The following is a 21,208-nucleotide window of genomic DNA, read 5'->3' as shown; positions in this document are numbered from 1 at the left end:
CGCTTGACTGTTATTACGTCCTTTTATGGCAAGCCAAAGTAGACAAAAATGAGTGTCTTCTAATATTAAAAAAATGATTTTTTTAATATTACGAATTCATTTTTTTAAATTTTACAAATTTGATTTCTAATATCACAAAACCCTTTTATAATATTAAAAATTCAATTGAATTTTTAATATTAAAAAAACGATTTTAATAGTAGATATTGATTTTCCAATATTAGAAAATGAATTTGTTGTATTAAATAAAGATGTTTTAATATCAGAAAATCATTTTGTAATATCAAAAAATGTGATTGATTTTGCAATATTGCAAGGTGGTCTTTTAATTATACAAATTCATTTTCTAATATTACAAATTCAATTTGTAATATTCCTAAATGTGTGATATTTCATAATATAATTACTAAATCAGGATTTAGTAACATTAGAAAATGAATTTTTAATATTACAAAATGAATTTATGATATTAAAAAAATTTTTTAATATTAAAAAAGGGATTTTGTAATATTAACAATTATTTTCTAATATTACAGAATATTGATTATTGTTCACTTTGGCTTGCCATATCCTTTCTGTAACATTATAAATGACTTTCGATTTTTTTTCCTTTCACACCTAACCTCAACACAACAAACTTAAGCCAGTTCTGCATGATTTTACTCCCAAATCTTTGTATACAAAGCAGAAGGCCTAGTATAAATTAGAAAAAAGGGTTAATATGGACCGAGCGTTAGCGACGTCATTTATATGTAGAATGTAAGACCAGAACTATGAATAGCTAAAATGTTCTGACGTTAGTGACGAAATTTTTCGAAACGGAAGTAGATATTGCGCAATTGCGGAGGTGCTGTTTTGTCTTTCAACATTTTCGACACTGAGCTCCGTCTATCATATGCCTAACCTAATATCATATCAATATTTAAAAAAAAAACACAACCTGATTCTTACTTGAAGTAGACTGAGTCTAAAACTTATGCAGTATTGGAATTTCTAGTAAACAACATAAAAAAAAAATAGACTGTTAGATACATTTGGGAACACATTGTGGTTTACCCTTTGCCGTTTCTTTATTTGTATGAAGCTATTTGGTTTTGAAGAGATAAGCAACTAGTCAACTCCTCCAATTTGAGTTTTATTTATATAGATGATACATTTTTTATGATTCATGATTATATACACACTAACTTATAAATAGATGATACAGAATTTTTTAATCGCGAAACTTTATGACAAATATGATGATTTTGACTTTCCAAATAATTTCCTGTTTCAAGATCTCAAGCCTATTGAGTATATATTTCATAGTTGATCCATTACTGTCGTGCATGTGATTTGTTCACAGACATTTTTAGTAGAGCGATGATACTGTCAAATTATATTATAATACAGGGATGATCACCCATATTTGATATCATCAGGTTGTCATCGAAATTGGAATGTCCAATAAGAAGTTTTTAATCTCATAAATGATACAATATATATTCAGTTAAATTTCATGTATAACCGGATTGACAACCTATTGAATTTGTCACCTATCGGATTCACTCTCTTTCAAGTAGATGCATGCTGCTGGCGAATGAGGGCAAAGGTCCTGATGTCAGTGTGGGTCGTTGTGGGAGTTCATATTGCAAGTGCACGAGTTTCCTATGTGTTTTTATGGATATTGATGTCTCAGTTGTTCTTCTGCTTTAATACTCTTGTTGATATAGCTACATCACAACACTAACAAAAGTGTTTCCTCAGAAAACCAAGACTAAAACAGTAAGCTAGGAAATATAAATATGAGTTAAAGTGTATAACTATACTATATAAATTTACCCGTGTTAAGGCCTCCCATAGATCATCATGTTGTGCACTTCCATATGATCGATTTCTAATGTATTGCTAAAAATTAAATTAAAGTCTCTTTTATAAGTGTTCATTATATAGCATGTTTTACTACTATCTTAAATACTGTAGGATGTACATTTGTAGCGTCAAAATTGGCCGTCAAAAGTTACTAAAAGATATACATAATAAGTAAGATGTGAACATCGAGTATCTTAATGCTGAGACGACATTCTTTCAGTCGATATAATTGCAAGTAATTTCGAACAACAACGTTTGTTCATTACTGGTATATCTCTTCACTTACACTTAGTCCGTATCTAAATACTTCTTCCCCAAGGAAAAACCACATCATTCTGATTACAGAAGCTCCCTGAAATGAGTTCAAAGGTTTTAGTTTTAACAAAAGTATTTTAGTTATACCCCTACGCTATTTACTGTTATCACTGGGTCCGTCCGGCCGTTACAATGTTCTATAGCAGATATGTTAAATTCTATTAGAGAGAATGCTTAGACATTTAGTGCATTGCTTTTGCATGATGACTTGTACTTTTTGTCCTATAATCAGATTCCTTGCTCATCTGCTTCCTGTTTACTGATATTCTTATTAATCAGGTGGTAAATAAGTGAATTTCTCAGCCTATTTAAAAATTAATCCTCAATGCTAAGATATTTGGCAATTTGCTTTTGCGTGACAACTTGTATCGTGTCCCCATATTCTAAGTTTGAAATTATTGAGTTGCGGCGTGCAACATCTTAGTACAAATCAAACAAATCAGTACGATTATGAGGTTTCTTTTGTTTGTGTAAGAAATTAATAAACTATCTCGTTATTCACAAAACTAGCAAGTAATGTAGTGAAGGTTATCATTTATTTGATATGTAAAAAATATATGATATTAAATGTACATTCTATTAGATTAATTTTTTCTCATTTATATAATATACATATACATAATCCTCTAGCTTGTCGAGTGGTCTAGAGCGTTGTAGTCATAGATACCAGTGCAGAGAAGGGATTCAAATCATATAAGGGTCTGAAAAATTGTTAAAAAAGATGTTAGAACTGTCAAATTTGCGATGCAAATTTTTAGTCGTTCCCTCCGCGGGACTCGAAATCGCATTGCTGTGACATCTATGGCAATGACCCGGCCAGCGAAAGCTATATTTTTATATAGCCTAGCTGGCCGAGTGGTTTAGGGCGCTGGACTTTGTACACACGGTGTTGCCATAGATGTCCCATCGGTGCGAGTTCGAGTCCCGCGGTGGGAACGACCAAAAATATGCATCGCAAATTTGACAGTTCTAACATCGTTGGGAATTTTTCAGACCCTTCTATAAGTTTACGTTATCTTCCCTGTATTAATTTGATCCGATGGAGCAGTGTAGCGAATAGAGTCGTTACCTTCTGAGACGTATATATATATATATATATATATATATATATATAAACGTCTCAGAATGTGACGGCTCTATTCGTTCTAACGTACCATAGATCTCACGTTGTCATACATGTCATAGCTTTACGAGTTCGAGTCCTACGGAAGAAACCACCAAACAGTTCTAGCATTGTTGCGAATTTTTCAGACCCTTATATATATGGACCAGAACACTATCTTGAGTTTCACAGAGAGTGAAGAGAGAGGTGTAAAAAGGAACTCCTTATCTTACATTCCCACAGATTTAATAAAAAAAAATATTAAGTTATTCTTTTATATGTATAGTTTCTTTTTATCACAGTGTTCGTAGTTCGTAAATATTTTTAGTTCTATATTTTACGTAAAGGTCAAGACCAGCTCAAAACTTGATAAGCCACTTGAAAATACTTGATTTTAATACATTTTTCTTTGCAGTAGATTTTGACCACATTAGTTGACACTTTTAACCATATAACCATAGAAGCATACAGTATCAAAACGGCTTTGTTAAAATATTTAGTCTGTTGATGTGTGTGGGCAATATGTCTATATCGAATAATCACACGTTACTCTCCCAATATCGTATGAACGTATTGAAATTTAAATAGAAACTATACTTTGTGATGTAAGTGTGAAACGTCATTATTTATCAATGCATGTATTTTTGTTCGGGTGAAGTCATTTTTTGCACAAAAATATGCCAGTAAGTCTTTTTTGTCGATAAGATTCAGCAAAATACCGGCAATTAGTATAAAAGAATACACGCCTTTAAAGAGAAAAAAATATCAATATCCGATAAATACTAGGGATTTTTGTCATAACGCCGTATTTTCACCTATAAAAAGACAGTACATAGGACTAACCTTAAAGTAAGTAATTGTGTCAAAAATATCATTAATTTGACTTGGGGTCCAAACCTGCTGGTAAATAGGACGTGATGATTCTAGACTGTCTGTATCAAAGGAGTACTGGACACAATCAAATGCCATATAATTCATCTGTAAAACAAGCAAAAATAGTGTAGTATTTTAGGTTTTTCTGTTGCTTTATGTAGCCTAAACATGTTTGTTAACGTTCAACAGATGTTTTTGACCTCAAATTCAGTTAAATTGATTTGTTGCCAATTGTCACAAAATCGTTAATCTTCCATACAAAGTAGATTATAAAAACTGTCCAAATCTGTTCCTGGCATCAAATAATATCCAGGTAGAGAAATTAGCCCAAGTAAGTTAATAGCCTGTTAAGGCGCCTATTTTTAGATATAAAATGGCTATCGTTTCCAATGGAGAAGGGATGGGGCAAAGAGTAATCAAGAAAACCAAGATTCTGGCGGAAATAAAAAAAAAGTTATCCAGGGACGATGACCAAACATGGAAAACAGACATACACAACAAAAAACATCAAGTAACTAAAATAATACATACAAAGTAACAAAAGCAAACGAGCAACTCGGACTCCACTAAAAACTGGGAGCGTGGCAAAAGATCATGGTATGGACAGTGAATAAATCAGAAAACTAAGACACCATGAAAATTATGATGTTGATAGAGTTTATGGAGTTTAATTATCATATGAAAAAAATCGATATGGTTTGTGTTGACGTGGGGGGAATAAACTGATTTTCAGTTTTCCTTTTTGACAGAAAAAAACACAGATAAATTAGTTAGCTTTACAAAACTTGGTACACATACACATGTATGGGGCCAATGTAAAAGCCAATTCAAGTCTCAAAAATGCCATAAAAAGTGTTGGCTCTTTATGCAAAAGGGTTTAAGCAAAAGTTTCATACCACTTATTGGCATTATTGTGACCAAAATAAAGTTACCGTGACCAATAGGCGCTATCGACGACTTATGTTTGAACTACTTATTAAAAGTTCCAGTTGCCACGATCGGTTAAATTTTGGAATAAGAAATGATTTGAATCTTCTTTATGGTTAATAGCAGAAGGCTAACATAAAGATGGCACATGATTGTTATGTTAATACGACAACATTTATCATACAACATACTTATTTGCAAAGTAGTTGATATATATATTTGATTGATCTACGCGTCAACAAGTATCGATTTAAAAAAATACGACAAACAGACCGAATTATTAGTAATATCAAATTCTTTTCTTACCATATCCCAATCAGTTTCCACCAAATCTACTCCTAGATATTCAAAAAATGTTGCAAAACCTTCATTTAACCACAAATCGTCCCACCATGCTGGAGATACAAGGTTTCCAAACCACTGGAAAATAATCAATTCAAGGAATTTAATATCGCGCTGTTTCTTGTTGTATGTTCAAATCATCAGTACATGTGTAACCTAGCAGAGAATTAATGCTGTGTGAACATTTACCTTAAACTATTATAATTTCACGTACATTTATTTCACACTTAAAATAGTGAAGCTAAAATATAAAGACATTGTGGGTGAAACGGAGACTCTTGTTATTGTAGTTAGGTTAAGATGAAAATAAAAACAAAAAGAAACTAGATATAACTGTTATGCACAGCAAGTTGTTTCCCCAGCTCCCAACTTAAAAATCCATTTGCACGCTTCCTTGAATTTATTCGTTAAGGGGACTTTAAAAAGGCAACAAAATAAAAGAAAGTTCATTTTTAGAACGAACTACCTTTCGAAGTCAATTGCAGGGAGGAATGTTTATGCTGAATGATTGAACAGTGGAAGTGTTTTTAAAATGTTGCGAACAAAAATAATCCAGTAACTACCGGAAGATACTAAAGGATGCAAAGCATTCGTTTTAGGTGTTATATAGTGAAGTTTTAGTACTGATTGGGTAGCAAAACTACCAGACACTATGAGCAAATAGTACACGTCAGTACAATTTAAGTCGTTATAGTTATTATAGAGATTGGTTATAACGATTAAGCCAACTTTTTATAATGACAGAGTTTTTCATTATAACGACCAAGCTCACTTGTTATAACCACAAAGGGCTCGTTATAAGGACCAAGCTAACTCGATATTACGACGGAGTTACTCAATATTACGGTGTTACTCCTGTACGACATTTACGAAAGCGTATATGAGCCATGTCTTTTGAATTATTTCTGTTTTACCAGTTCAAATTAACAGGTTACTGACTTGCAACTAAAATTCCAGGCAAGAAATTGGTAGTTAGTGTTGTGGTTTTTTCAACACAACATTGCAATTCAAATCTGTTCGTATTTTACATCGTTTTTTTTCTCTAAACGTGCTCATTGCAGAGCTCAATTTTTGTCTCAGTCAACATGAACCATGACGACTGTTAGTCCACCAGTAAACTTTCAATGGCCTTACGATATCTGCTTTAGTTTCACAAAACTGCAATGTTAGATTATAGTTTCAGTTCCATGAAACTGTAAACTTGGATACGTGTGAACAAACTCTACTTTAATAGAAGTCATACAATACCGAAAATGGGATGTCATTCGATGTATTATTTATTTAATATAATGAACACTTGAGCATGCCCTACTTAACATATAAGTTTCACCGCCAGTCAAATAACGCTTATTAAACGATGTCAGTGAAGTGTCACTATACATTCATGTTATTTGGCGTGGTAATGAAAACATGTTATTGAACTATGGAAATATGGTTTAATCGTTTTCTTATAAGACTGGTGATGTTAGCCAGTATTAACATTGTGTACGGTGATTTAACAAATAAGTTAGGCAATCCTATGATTCCAAAATCTTTTCGAGAGAAAGACGAATTCCTTAATACTAAAGTAGATAGAGCGAGGAATTTCAAACCATTGTGGTTATGTGATCCAAATTGCATCATATGTGACCAAAATGGTAAGTTTTATTTACAGATGATATTTTTGAAAAATCTTTCTTCATTAAGGGTTCTGAGTTGTCTTTTATGTTGAAAAAAATAATGACTCTTGATGAGCAAAACTATAAATAAAATTTTAGGGAAAACACTTTGAATATATATATATATATATATATATATATATATACAACGTCTCAGAATGTGACGACTCTATTTGCTACACTGCTCCATCGGATCAAATTGATACAGGGAAGATACATAAACGTATAGAAAGGTCTGAAAAATTCCCAACAATGTTAGAACTGTCAAATTTGCGATGCAAATTTTTGGTCGTTCCCTCCGCGGGACTCGAACTCGTACTGCTGTGACATCTATGGCAACACCTCCTGCACAAAGTCCAGCGCCCTAGACCACTCGGCCAGCTAGGCTCGGCATCGTGTACTAAGTTACAGCCCTAGATTAATTCTACGAGGAGGAATGACCCGGTCAGCGAAAGCTATATTTTAATATATAGTCTAGACAAATTTTAGGACGTGTCTCAAGTCAGGAGACTTTTTTTGACATGATTTAGGAAAACATGAGTTGAAGACCTTCCTAAGACACGTCCTATTCCTAAGATAACCTCGTTGACATGGCTCCTGATTCGTTCCTTTTTTATTTCAATAAAAAACTCTCCTCTTTTGTCAATTTCAAGATTAAAGTCAAGATAAGAGACAGACGTTGAAGTGACTTGAGCATCTTGGATATCAAGTTCTTTTTGCAAATACTTCAAACTACCTCAGGAAATATTTTCCCTGATTATGTCTTTAACAGAAATAGCAATAAGCCAGTTTTTAGATACACAATTGCACGTCGCAAATATTCACAGAGTGTAAATTGCATATCCCGTGCAATGTAAGTGTCAACGATGTCGATGACATGCAGTAATGAAAAATAAGAAATCAACTTTACTTAAAAAACAGAACAAATGTTTGAAAGTTTGTTATAAATGATAGTAGAATGAATTGACCACCATATTTATCTTAGTTTTCTCGATTTTTAAGCTGACGAAATTGATGCAATCATAGCGGAAATAAGCAAATTTAGTTTGTGCTCCTGTGATAAATGTTCATTAAATGACAGCGCTTCCATTTCCGTTGCTATAATTCCAACTTTGAAATACAAACTAAGGTAACTATTAATTATATTACAAATAAATGAAAGGTTTTCCAGATATATTTTTGACACATGTTTCTCCAATCATCAAATATTTGTATTTTTAATATAAAGATAAAAAAAATAAAAACATGTAAAATTGTGAACTGTGAAAAGTGGTATAATCATCATCTAATTAAAGTAAATATAAAAAGTTATATGAAACATCTTAGATAATATCACATGCCCGTTCGAGGGAGATGAAAAGTTGTCCGAGTTTCAAAAACAAAACATTCATAGATCTGTAGCATAAGCATTTCTATTATTAATACAAATACAAAACGGATCCTCATAAATATTTATTAATATTCATTAATGATTAATACATATTTTGGTGTTATTCAGACAAAGAACCAAACTGTCTAAACATGTAATAGCAACTAACAGTTTCATGGGATTTTAAGTAAATACTCGGCTTTACTTTGCAATAGTTAACACCAGACCATAACGTTTATTGTGTTTAGATACTTCAATAGTATCACAAGTTATATATAAGACATATGTTAAGATTTCGATTTGAATTCCCCCAAAAATACATATTTTAAATTTTACAAGTAGACGACATCTTTAAAATTTTAATTAATTAGCCATATGTTCGAAATAGTTTTAAAATAGTACTTTTAGTCTGATCATTGACTAGATCGGACATGGTACAAACAGATTCCAAGGAATTTACAGGAATTTATCATTTTAGGAATAAGTGGAGGATCTGTAGAAATGACGTCTTTATAACTGTTTCCAGTAATGATGGACAGGTAAATTGATACTGGTTTAAGTATTTCGAACACAGGTGTCGAATGTATGAACATAATTATATATACCCTTTCGTAATTTTTGTTAGTCCCTCAAATGATTATACTTGTTTCATTAACTTGTACGCTAGAAAACTGTTTCCTTTTTCGCATTTCAGTTTTATATTTGAAATGAAGCACAAGCAAAATTGTTACAGACAATATACTACTCATACAATAATACAATATTTACATAATATAACATAAAATAATTGCATGATGTAAGTTTCATTTTTGAATATCGTTAAAAATAACTTTTTAGTTCGCAATTTAGTGGCATGAAAAAAGAATACCGTCTCTTCCAGGTTTCCACATACACCAGGGGTTGGTTCTCATCTTATCTAACGCTAAGTTGTATTGAAAAAGTGAAAGATGACGTCAAAGCATTTTTCGTGGAGGGAGATATACTTAAAGGCCTCAAAACGATGCTAATTCACTATAGGTATATACACTTAAGGACTGAGAGATCGCTCTTTTAAAAATGGTCTAGGGCATAGTTTTATTATTGAAGTTAATATTGCAACTCTGCCGAATGACACTTTGTATATTATTTATAGCGCAATCATGTCAAAATAAGTAAATTAAATACTCGTACTCAAACTTCGGATACAACTACATGTACATTGAGAACAAACTACATTTTTTGTATGTATTAAGTGTATCATACACATTTTTAAAACTACATATATGTTGTAGTGGCAGTTAACAATGCAAAATGACGTATGACGAGTACACAATACTTCAGGAAACATAAAAAAAGAGAAAAAAAAACTCTCAACGTTTTGTACTTATAAAATCATCATAAACAAAGCAAAAAAAACATTACAGTACATATAGTGCTATACTGGCTACAATATCAAAATTAAGGTTGACGAATACTGCCAGATTGAGAACAGAATAGGTAACACATCAAAGATGTGAAATTATTCATTATAAAGATTTTTGCTTCAAAGTTTACATAATCCAAGGACTTACTGTGAAATTTCAATGATCTCTTCCATGACTAGTCTTTGATAAAGAAGTTTTACCCTTGCGTATTTGATATTGCTCTTGCACGCTCAGCTTGTTTTTTCACTTGACGAATGTCTAACTTTTTAAAACGTTCTTACGATGACTAAACTGTTTTACATTATATTTGTAGAGAGATTCTAAGAAAAGGCACTTGTGAAAAGGATGACTTTTCAGCAACAAACATACTCGTAGGAGTTTGTTTTTGTGCCGTTTTTGTCATTTTGATTATAACGTTTGTTTGTTTCTGTCGAAACTCAGGAGGGTGTTCCATGAATACTACAGATATATCAAATGTATAAACACTAAAATAAATAAAAACTTTGTTTGTTTGAACCCAAGAAACGTGTTAGAAATGCTATATCAATGATAAAAATGTCATTTTTCAGTTTTTAAACTATATTTGTTATCAAAATTTGTACTACTAATTTAAATAATGTGATGCCCCAATTGGTTGTTTAGCATAAAAGAATGCGCATTGTTAAAAATTAAGCAATTAATTCAAATTAAAAGTTGGAACCTGCACTACTTATTATTGTTTTTTTCAATATTATTGACTCACCATATGCGCTAATTCATGAGCGACGATTATTGCTACGAACATGTGTTGGTCAGCAGTAGTAATATTTGGATGAAAGAACATATACTGTTCTCGGTAGGTCACCAATCCCCAGTTCTCCATAGCTCCAGCAGAAAAATCAGGTATTGCTATCATATCTAACGAATAAATCATCATTATACATCTTTTGTTGTGTATAATAAATACACAGTATGTCCTGTTTTTAATCATTTATATACAATGTAACCATCTTGTTATTGGTTGTTCTATCCTAGTATAATCTTATTTCAATCTTAATTGCTTTTACCATTAAGTTATGATGAATCTTTCCTGATTATTTTTGGCCTGTTTTGTGTTTGTTTTTTTTTTATTCTTTTCAACTATTTTTTTTTTATAAATAGACGTTAGATTTTAAAGGGTATACAAATTTTCTACTCATTTTAATTCTATACAATAAAAAAACCTCATAAAAGAATCATTATTTCAATGTCGTCAAAACCTTTTTTAATTTCAATTATTGTTGTTTAAGAGATTTTTCATAGCAGCCATAAATATATGAGCATTTTCTCCTGGTCTGAAGTCTTAATACCAAGCTTCAAACAAGTGCTTTTTTTCATCTTTTGATATACATGTACCTCAGATACATGAACTTTAAAAGGTATCATCCATGTACGTATCAAAGTAAGATATGAAGAAATGAAAACAAACAAATACTGAATTAAAATATTGTTATTGTTAATAATTTAACGTTTAAGTCATAACCTTAGACATAACTTATCAAATGTTTTGTCAAAATCTCTACTATGTCCCTGAAACGTTGCTAAGATATGGCATTCTACACATAGCAATGCTTCATGTTTTAAGTAAGCATATCAATACAAATATAGTGTTAACATAAATCTATTTTTTAAGAACCTACAGCTTTACCACGAAAACATTTGTTTAGAAAACTGAAAAAAAACTGTAAGCGCCCAATGAATTGAAAATATAGCCAGACTTCAATGAAGACTTTGATACTTTAATATCTAAATTTTTAAAGCCCCAGATTTTCTGTTCTGGACAACCGCTTTTCTTCTATATGAACTGGTTTTTATTACTTTTCAGTTATAAGAAATTGACAGCAACTGCAACATTATGTTTAAATATTTGATGTTATTGGTTTTAATGATGAAGATAAAAATGTGCACCCACAGTAATAGCTTGTCAGAAGTTGATGTGGCTATTGTATCTGATACCCATTTGCATAATTCTAGATAAAATTAAGGAAAACAGTTTTCAACTGGTGATTTATTTTGAAGAAATGTAAGACTGCTGAAGGCCCGCTTGCCCTGCATGTAAGGATTAGGAATGTGTGAATTTCATGCTGATGTTGACTGCGGGGAATTTTTTTGAAAATTCTTTCGTAGTGTTAAATATTTTCATGAAGCTTGACATGTGCTTATTTTAGAATGAAATAATTAAGTTTCGGAGCTAATGAAATCATTTTTTCAAGAAAGTCCCAATTTTTTACTTAAGTGGAATCTTAGTAATTTTGGGAAATATAACTAATAGTTCTTAATTTAAATCAAGAATGTATGCATGCCTAAGAAATGTCCAAATAAATAAAATGTTAATTTGAATTAAACCCACCTAACTTCGGCAATGGGTAAGCGATCTCAAAATAGTCTTCAAATTCATCTAAAAGTCTACTTCCAACCCACAAGGAATAATTTGTCTGTTCTATATAGTCTTTTCTGGCGTAAGTTCTGAACTATGTAAAAGAGCAATAAATTCAGTTAGTGTGAATATAACCATGGATTATACGAGACACTAAATTATTATGATATATATATATATAAGTCTAATGATTGCACAACGATACCGATAAAGATAATGATAAAATATATAATGAGCAAATTTTCGGTCAACTAGTGACCTTCTTCGGTGCCTTAAATAAACTGAGTTTGTAAGAAAGTAAATGGTCTGTGAACACAATTCACTACCTTATCAGGTGAATACCTGCGACGTATTAAAGATCTTGAACATTGTGTAAAACTATAAAATTAAAAATATTTACAAACACTGTAATAAGTAACTATACAAAATAGGAAGAACTTATTATTTTTAATAATTTCGTATGGATGTAAAATACAAAATTCCTCCCGCTTCACTCTCTGTAGATCGCTCCAGATAGTGTTTTGTTCTATAACACAGTGTTCAAGTTCTTTGTTAACTGTAAAAAAAAAAACCAAAACCAAAACAAAAACAAAAAACAAAACTGAGAGTTGAAGTTGCTTAAGTCTGAATTCAAATCTAACGATATGTTAAAACTTTATAATGCTTCAATCAAAATACCAAGTGCTTTTTATAAGTATATATGTGTAGTTCCACAGGAAAATTGTGTACGGACACCTTATACCTTATATTATTATCATATTATCATTATACCTCCGCGGGAGTTAAAACATGCTGGCTCTCCGTTCGTCCGTTCCTTAGGTCTAATCCACAATTGAATAAATTTGATAAAACCTTCACAAATTCTTTATTAAATGTTGCCATTTATCAACAAGAACTTTCTGTGATTTCTTTAATTTTTGGTCTTGTGCAAATCTACGATCTACAAATTATGGACGGCCGATGTACAATTATAATATATTTGTGCCATATTGCGATCGTTTTCAGATTTTAAAACCATGTTACTTTTTCTGTCTGAATTATGTTTACTCGATATCCCACCCATATGAAGAAATCATCTTACTGTATGATTATACTTGGTAACGTTTTCTTTAAATGGAAAGTCACATATTGCAAAAGCCAAGAGGTATGTCGGCATAACGACTGTTGTTTCAAACACATCTGCGATGTATCCATCTTCCCTGGAATAAGATAACAACAGCATGTTTGAAAAATCTAGTACGATCAGAAATAGAAACCTATAAAATATCCAGAACAGGAAGTCTTCTTGTATGCTAGTTTCCTAAATTGAAGTGTTTCATCATAGTTTGTACAGCCAAAACAATTTTATGTGACGTCTTTTTACATTACCTTTACTTGTGTTGTGATTTCAAGTATAACAAAGTGTATTTGAACACTTTTGCTGTAGGTAGCGCACCTAAAACGATGAAAAGAGATTAGTCATCTAAATTTACCTTGTAATATTATGACTGATTGGCATATTGGACAAGGTTATCATTCTTTGACGACCTGTCTTCCGTTCTAAGGTAATGTTGAATGTTGCTTTTAACACGGGTTCATCATACGATGGAAATGCTTTCCTTGCATCTGTTGGCTGAAACTGTGTGATTGCCATATATCTACATAAATTTTAAAGTGAAGATAAAAAAAACATTGAAGTGATGTACAATGTCTCTTTAATATTGGCTTCATAATGGTTCCCATGTAGGCTACATGGCAATTGTCTTCACCGAAGTGATCCAATATAAATACCTACGGAAGGTCATTTAGTGCCAGGTGTTCACTTATTTTCAAGTCGTTATAACGACATAGCTTACTCGTTTAAACGACATGGCTAACTCGTTTAAACGACTTAGTATCTCGTTTTAACAACATAACTAACTTGTTCAAACGACTTAGTATCTCGCTATAATGACATTGCTAACTTGTTTATACGACTTAGTATCTCTTTTTAACGACATAACTAACAACGCCAGTTGTGTCGTTATAACGAGATATGGAAACGCATTTGGGTCACTTTTTAAATTTTCATTGTTTCATCTCTACTTTTTTTAACTTGAGTTATTGTACATTAATATGACAAATCGACTTAAATAATCGCACTTGTTCTACTGCACTATTCTTGTGGACAAATGCACGTCGATTTGGCGTCGTTATTTCTTTCCTTGGAATGTCATTAACATGATTTAAAAAATATGTCAATATATATTTTTTTCACTTATTTATAAACTTTATTGGATGACATACGATCAAGCGACTTGAAATGTTGATCATTACATATTGACATATTTAAGGCAACTTTTATGAAATAAGACGTTTATCTGAATGTAGACTTGTCCATTTGTTTGTCACATATCAATTATAGGCATGTATTTTGGTTCAAATCATATGAAGTAGATGATATTCAAATAATGATTTATTTTAATAAGATGAACAACTCGGTTAAGTAATTTGACAGTCTGTGAGAGAAAATGGCTGCTGAAAATGGAAGTGCCACTTGTCAATGATTCGAGTTTACCTATACGTTTTGTTATAGATATTATTTCACGTATCAATTATCGTAAATTCGATCCGTCTTGTTCATACCCCTATTACTACCATGACCAGGATTGATTAAACAAGGATGATTTAGTAGAACCAGAACCAGCCCATTCTCTACAATTGCGAGAGAGCTTTTTGATTTCGAGTTAATGATGCACACTTGGTTAACCATTTTATTTGCACATTTTTTATCCAAAAAAGATCAAAAACATTTTTGCCTTTTTTCTTTTGGAAAAACACATGAAATAATTGTAAAATGCACTCAAAATGCAATCAAAGAGGGCTGACGCCCTCGACGACGACCCACCCGAATTCGCCTAATATGCTCGATACACAACTGAAATAACGCCGCTTGTGGAAGGATGGTTTCATTCCCCTAAAGCATAAATCGGCCGTGAAATCGTAAGAATGACGAGTCATAACAGCGGAATACAGATGATTGCAAACTTCAACATCGGCGTAGAAGCGGGAGTCGTAGGCGGGGTGGAGGGTGGTGGTGATGGGGACACATACCCCTACTATGGTGAATTGGCCAATTGAAGTGAAGTTCAGCTATTATTCGGATAATACTTTGGTCATATTTACCCTTGTTGATATTCTTAATTTCTTTCTTAGAAAATTTGTTAACGTAATTTTTTCCCATCAGTTTTTCTTTTTATCAAATATGTCTTTAATTAAATTGTTCACATGTACTATTTTTTTACATAGTCTATAACCTGTCCGCCCGTTTATTTGTTCGGAAAAGTCACCTACATCCATAAAAAAAATATAAAAAATCTACACTATTTGAATGTCTGATTCTTCTTCTCGGCTTCAAAGTGTTTCACTTTCTTTTTAGTGAATAGCTACATAGTTTATCTTCAAAACAGAGGTTTAGTCAGCAAAATGAGTCGTTTAGAGGTTTACATGCAGTCTTTACCGGAAACTGATAGGGAATTACGCTTGTGAGAAGAAAAGAACAGGAAAACCAGCCGTTCACCCCATCCCATTAATATTGACTGAACTTCCTTTTATACATTATATCCCAGGTACATGATTATTATAACACTATAATTTATGATATGAATTTCCAGGGTTCAGGCAAAATACTTATAATTATACATAGAATTGCGTTTTTCATTTCAAGAAACAGTTTCCGCTATTATTATATATAAAACTACATGTTGATGACTTGTTATAACTTGAAAAACTGACATGTTCTCCATCAGTTTGTCACAACATTACTTGTCTTTCGCACATCAAGTTTATTTTTGAGTTACATGAAATATCTCAGTCTTTTTAGCACGGTAATCTGTAAAAAAAACAATTATACTGACGATGAACTTGGTAAAAGATCGGTCAGAAGATACAACCAAATATCTACCGCGCTAAAATATATACATTCCCTGTTCGCAGAAATGCGGCGATTTTAAAGAATTCTGTAATTCTGTAAAAAGTTTGCCGTATGTCATATTTTATTTCAGATACAAAGAGAAAAGTCTGTAAAGTTTGCGGTCACAAGCGTCACTTTTCCTTTGTTACAACGTCGTTAATTAAACGTCCCAGGCACCTGTTACGTTGTTAATTAATTGAATGCTCTAAATAACCATGTAATCTACACGGATAAAAAGACCATGCTTTAGGGGAATGAAACCATCCTTCCACAAGCGGCGTTATTTCAGTTGTGTATCGAGCATATTAGGCGAATTCGGGTGGGTCGTCGTCGAGGGCGTACGCCCTCTTTGATTCATTTTAAGGTACGCCCTCTTTGATTCATTTTGAGTGCATTTTACAATTATTTCATGTGTTTTTCCAAAAGAAAAAAGGCAAAAATGTTTTTGATCTTTTTTGGATAAAATAGTTTAAAAATGTGCAAATAAAATGGTTGACCAAGTGTGCATCATTAACTCGAAATCAAAAAGCTCTCTCGCAATTGTAGAGAATGGGCTGGTTCTGGTTCTACTAAATCATCCTTGTTGAATCAATCCTGGTCATGGTAGTAATTGGGGTATGAACAGGACGGATCGAATTTACGATAATTGATACGTGAAATAATATCTATAACAAAACGTATAGGTAAACTCGAATCATTGACAAGTGGCACTAACTTCCCATATTCAGTAGCCATTTCCTCTCACAGACTGTCAAATTACCTAACCGAGTTGTTCATCTTATTAAAATAAATCATTCTTTGAATATCATCTACCTCATATGATTTGAACCAAAATACATACCGATAATCGATATATGACAAACAAGTGGACAAGTCTACATACAGATAAACGTCTTATTTCATAAAAGTTGCCTTAAATATGTCAGTATGTAATGATCAACGTTTCAAGTCGCTTAATCGTGTGTCATCCAATAAAGTTTATAAATAAGTGAAAAAAATATATATTGACATATTTTTAAATCATGTTAATGACATTCCAAGGAAAGAAATAGCGACGCCAAATCGACGTGCATTTGTCCACAAAAATAGTGCAATAGAACAAGTGCGATTATTTAAGTCGATTTGTCATATTAATGTACAATAACTCAAGTTAAAAAAAGTAGAGATGAAACAATGAAAATTTAAAAAGTGACTCAAATGCGTTTCCATAACGAGATACAACGTGGTTTAAACGAAAAAGCTATGTCGTAATAACGAGATACTAAGTCGTTTAAACGAGTTAACTAAGTCGTTTAAACGAGTTAACTATGTCGTTATAACGAGATACTAAGTCGTTTGAACGAGTTACTGTGTCCTTTAAACGAGTTAGCTATGTCCTTATAAATATTTAAAAATTTTTATGGTTTGCGGTTCATAAAGAGTAAACTGACCTAAAATTAAAAAGAACCTTTTAACAAGTTTTTAATCATTTACAGAGCGTTGAGTTAATGACAAATATCTATTCTACATAAAATGATTAAATCAAAGCATAAAATAGAAGATTCGCAATGTACTAATACACCGTTTCGAGATTCCAGAACAAAGCAATAAGATGCAGATCAGTCTACGGACTTCAATACGTACTACATCGGAAAAGCCGGTAAGGTAAATGAAACTAGAACGAGACATACAGAAAAGTATTTCATTTGTTTAATTTATGCCGATAAGTGCTAGCTACTATCAGCGGCATTGTCTAGGACTCCCATGATTATATAGCCTAGCTACTATCAGGGGCATTGTTTAGCCTCCCATGATTAAATAACAATCATCATTAGTCTTTGATATAAAAAAATTGCAGCCGCTAAACAGGTTCTTGCTTGTCTTTGATTCAAACTGTTTTCACTTTCAAGGAGAAGTTCACTCATGACCATCATGGCAGCGCGGGAACTCCTGATATGTATATTTCAACTAAACGACAGATATTTGAAAAAAAAAATAAAATCTCGGTCTCCATAATGCGTGTTTTCATAATATATATAAAATATTTCGCGTTATTACACAAAAATTTCGCGTTGTAACCCGTAAAACACGTTATTTTGCGAGAGTAATGCGTTATTATATACGCAAAATATTAAAAGTCTTTAAAAGTGAGCTGAGATGTTATTGTAGTCTATACATAGTAGTACATATGAATGGTCAAAAAGATTTGAATTTTAAACCTAAGAAATTGAAGAATATACAAAATAATGTCTGACTTAAACACCTTTTTTCCCCATCTTCTGTGTAAGTACTGTAATACAATCCGGACAAATCTTCATTCTGCAAAGTACCTGAAAAATTCATCTTTACTGTGTAATTGCTGCCCTTTTCAAGACTTTGTTCCAGCATTATCGTCAGGAAATGGCGTTCCGATTCATCAATAGAACAATTATGAACCTTGATCTGCGAGTTATTGGACGAATGTTTCACAACTATGTTATCCTTAGTAACATTTAGATTTTGGATATGAACAGTAATTTTGTCAGTACTTATATTGCAGTAGAGGATGACTTCCATTGATCCATGAAGACTAAAGTCTTCTGGTCTATCTTCGTATAAATTAGGACGCAACACAACATCGTAGTGAGACGGAATAAGGGATGTGGGTAGTAACACCTCTGTTGTTATTGGTGGCATTGTTGGTGTCGGTTCGGTGGTTATCATACCTGATGACGTTGTCATGGTTACATTTTCGCAGGGAGCACCTGCAAATGATAAATACATGATAATCGTTTTAACTACAGACATTGTTTAGATAGTGTAATGAAAATCGGTAGAAGTTATAGGGCACTGAAGCTCAAAGCAAAAAATGAAGTGAACAAAACAAAGTAGTGAACGCCAAACACCAATAAATGGATAACAAGTCACATAGCACAATAGACTAAAAGTCAGCAGACAAAAGATCAACATAAGTAATGAAACTGATTATAAGTTACACAAATGCACAAACTGATGACTACTAGAAACAAACTGACATGCCAGCTGCAGACAATTTTAAACCTACAAAAAAGTTATATAAAGTCAATTCCAATTCTTCCAATGCAGGGGTTGAGAACCACGGTACATTATAGGTCATACAATAAGGACATACACCATGTAACACGTCATGCCGAAAACTGCTTTTAAATATAGTGTATTAGTTTAAATGCAAATACCCTATGAGCGAATCAGTGTTAATACCAAAAAATGCTACATTTAGTATATCATAACGATACCCCTCATGAATTAGACTATTCAACGATTTAGTCAACTTATTGAGTGTATTTGAGCGTCCGGTGCTTTATGAAAAATGTTGCTAGAAAATATACGGTACAATATACCCGCACATATTTACTAGTCCATCTGTATTGAGAAAGGGTTCCTCGTATCGAATAATTTTTTTTGTGAATGTTTCTACGAGCTTGTGAAATCGAAAACCTTGATGAAGTTATTTCTCAGTTATGTTTTCGTTAAAATCCAAAACATTGTTACAAATACATGCAAATCGAATCAATTATTATATGTAAACACCATATGATGGAGACAAGGGGACGTCGACATCTGAAAATGGATAGTTAACAAAAGGAAATGAAAAAAATACCCCTTTTGTCGTTAATTTTAGTATTATTTACCATTATTGATATGAATACTAAGATCAAGAAATGGACATTCTTTATTATCAATATTACTAACTTTATTCAAATGTCTTTCGTTTAATTATGAAGTCGTCGTTAGAGCCAAAATATCAAATATGATGACAGTCATAATCACTGTATATTCTAACATGCCCTTGATGACAGCCGTAATCACAACCGATAGGCGATATCACCTTGTCCAAGATTTTGTGTTTATTCTAACATGTCCTGATGACAGCCGTAATCACAACCGATAGGCGAATATCACCTTGTCCAAGATTTTGTGTTTATTCTAACATGTCCTGATGACAGCCGTAACCACACCGATAGGCGATATCACCTTGACCCAGATTTTGTGTTTATTCTAACATGTCCTGATGACAGCCGTAACCACAACCAATAGTCGATATCACCTTGACCCAGATTTTGTGTTTATTCTAACATGTCCTGATGACAGCCGTAACCACAACCGATAGGCGATATCACCTTGACCCAGATTTTGTGTTTATTCTAACATGTCCTGATGACAGCCGTAACCACAACCGACAGTCGATATCACCTTGACCCAGATTTTGTGTTTATTCTAACATGCCTTGATTACAGTCATGACCACAACCTATAGGCGATATCACCTTGACCCAGATTTTGTGTATATTCTAACATGCCCTGATGACAGTCATAACCACAACCGATAGGCGATTTCACCTTGTCCCAGACATTGTGTATATTCTAACATGCCCTGATGACAGTCATAACCACAACCGATAGGCGATTTCACCTTGTCCCAGACATTGTGTATATTCTAACATGCCCTGATGACAGTCATAACCACAACCTATGGGCGATATCATCTTGTCCAAGAAGATTTTGTGTATATTCTAACATGCCTTGATGACAGTCATAACCACAATCTATAGGCGATATCACCTTGTCCAAGATTTAGTGTATATTCTAACATGCCCTGATGACAGTCATAACCACAATCTATAGGCGATATCATCTTGTCCAAGAAGATTTTGTGTATATTCTAACATGCCTTGATTACAGTCATAACCACAACCTATAGGCGATATCACCTTGTCCAAGATTTTGTTAATATTTTACCTTTGTTTATTATAGGAAGATAGAAATGGTAACAATATGTAACAAAACGTATGAGTCAAACAACCAAAACTGTTTAAACGGTTTTAACACCACACACACACACACACACACACACACACACACACACGCACACAATTAAATATATATAAAAATGGTGATAGCGCTTTCGAAGATGTCCTAGATGTGTTTTTCGTCAACTTGCAATTTTCGGAAATTGTGTCATGAAATATATCAACTATCTTAGACATCCTCGACTAAATTTCCTATCTTCCCACTACGGCATTGGTTACCAGAAGAAATTTGATT

General features: G+C 32.6%; 2 protein-coding genes across 5 annotated transcripts in view; one reads left to right on the top strand and one right to left on the bottom strand.

Moving 5' to 3' along the window:
• LOC148605558 (aminopeptidase N-like) overlaps positions 1 to 21,208 on the bottom strand; it is a 61,057-nt gene that overhangs the window by 32,312 nt on the left and 7,537 nt on the right. For 3 of the 4 annotated variants that reach the window (XM_088548622.1, XM_088548623.1, XM_088548624.1), the window contains exons 2-10: positions 18,409 to 18,889; positions 13,708 to 13,872; positions 13,317 to 13,434; positions 12,209 to 12,329; positions 10,583 to 10,737; positions 5,375 to 5,488; positions 4,112 to 4,246; positions 2,138 to 2,203; positions 1,822 to 1,887 (exon numbers count right to left, since the gene is read on the bottom strand). In XM_088548622.1, the coding sequence (XP_088404748.1) occupies positions 1,822 to 1,887; positions 2,138 to 2,203; positions 4,112 to 4,246; positions 5,375 to 5,488; positions 10,583 to 10,737; positions 12,209 to 12,329; positions 13,317 to 13,434; positions 13,708 to 13,872; positions 18,409 to 18,889 (1,421 nt within the window). Of the gene's footprint in view, positions 1 to 1,821; positions 1,888 to 2,137; positions 2,204 to 4,111; positions 4,247 to 5,374; positions 5,489 to 10,582; positions 10,738 to 12,208; positions 12,330 to 13,316; positions 13,435 to 13,707; positions 13,873 to 18,408; positions 18,890 to 21,208 lie in introns of those variants that run through there. The other variant, XM_088548625.1, reaches the window with a different exon arrangement.
• On the top strand, positions 6,761 to 10,545 carry LOC148605559 (uncharacterized). The gene is made up of 5 exons (XM_088548626.1): positions 6,761 to 7,047; positions 8,071 to 8,197; positions 8,916 to 8,976; positions 9,318 to 9,454; positions 10,154 to 10,545. The coding sequence occupies exons 1-5, from the start codon at positions 6,834 to 6,836 to the stop codon at positions 10,320 to 10,322; spliced, it is 708 nt and encodes a 235-aa protein (XP_088404752.1). The 5' UTR covers positions 6,761 to 6,833; the 3' UTR covers positions 10,323 to 10,545.

This window comes from Perna viridis, chromosome 10 (assembly GCF_037379345.1).
Source record: "Perna viridis isolate PV_CMFRI_1.1 ecotype Kerala chromosome 10, ASM3737934v1, whole genome shotgun sequence".
NCBI lineage: Eukaryota > Metazoa > Mollusca > Bivalvia > Mytilida > Mytilidae > Perna > Perna viridis.
This window is presented reverse-complemented; position numbering and strand designations above follow the sequence as displayed.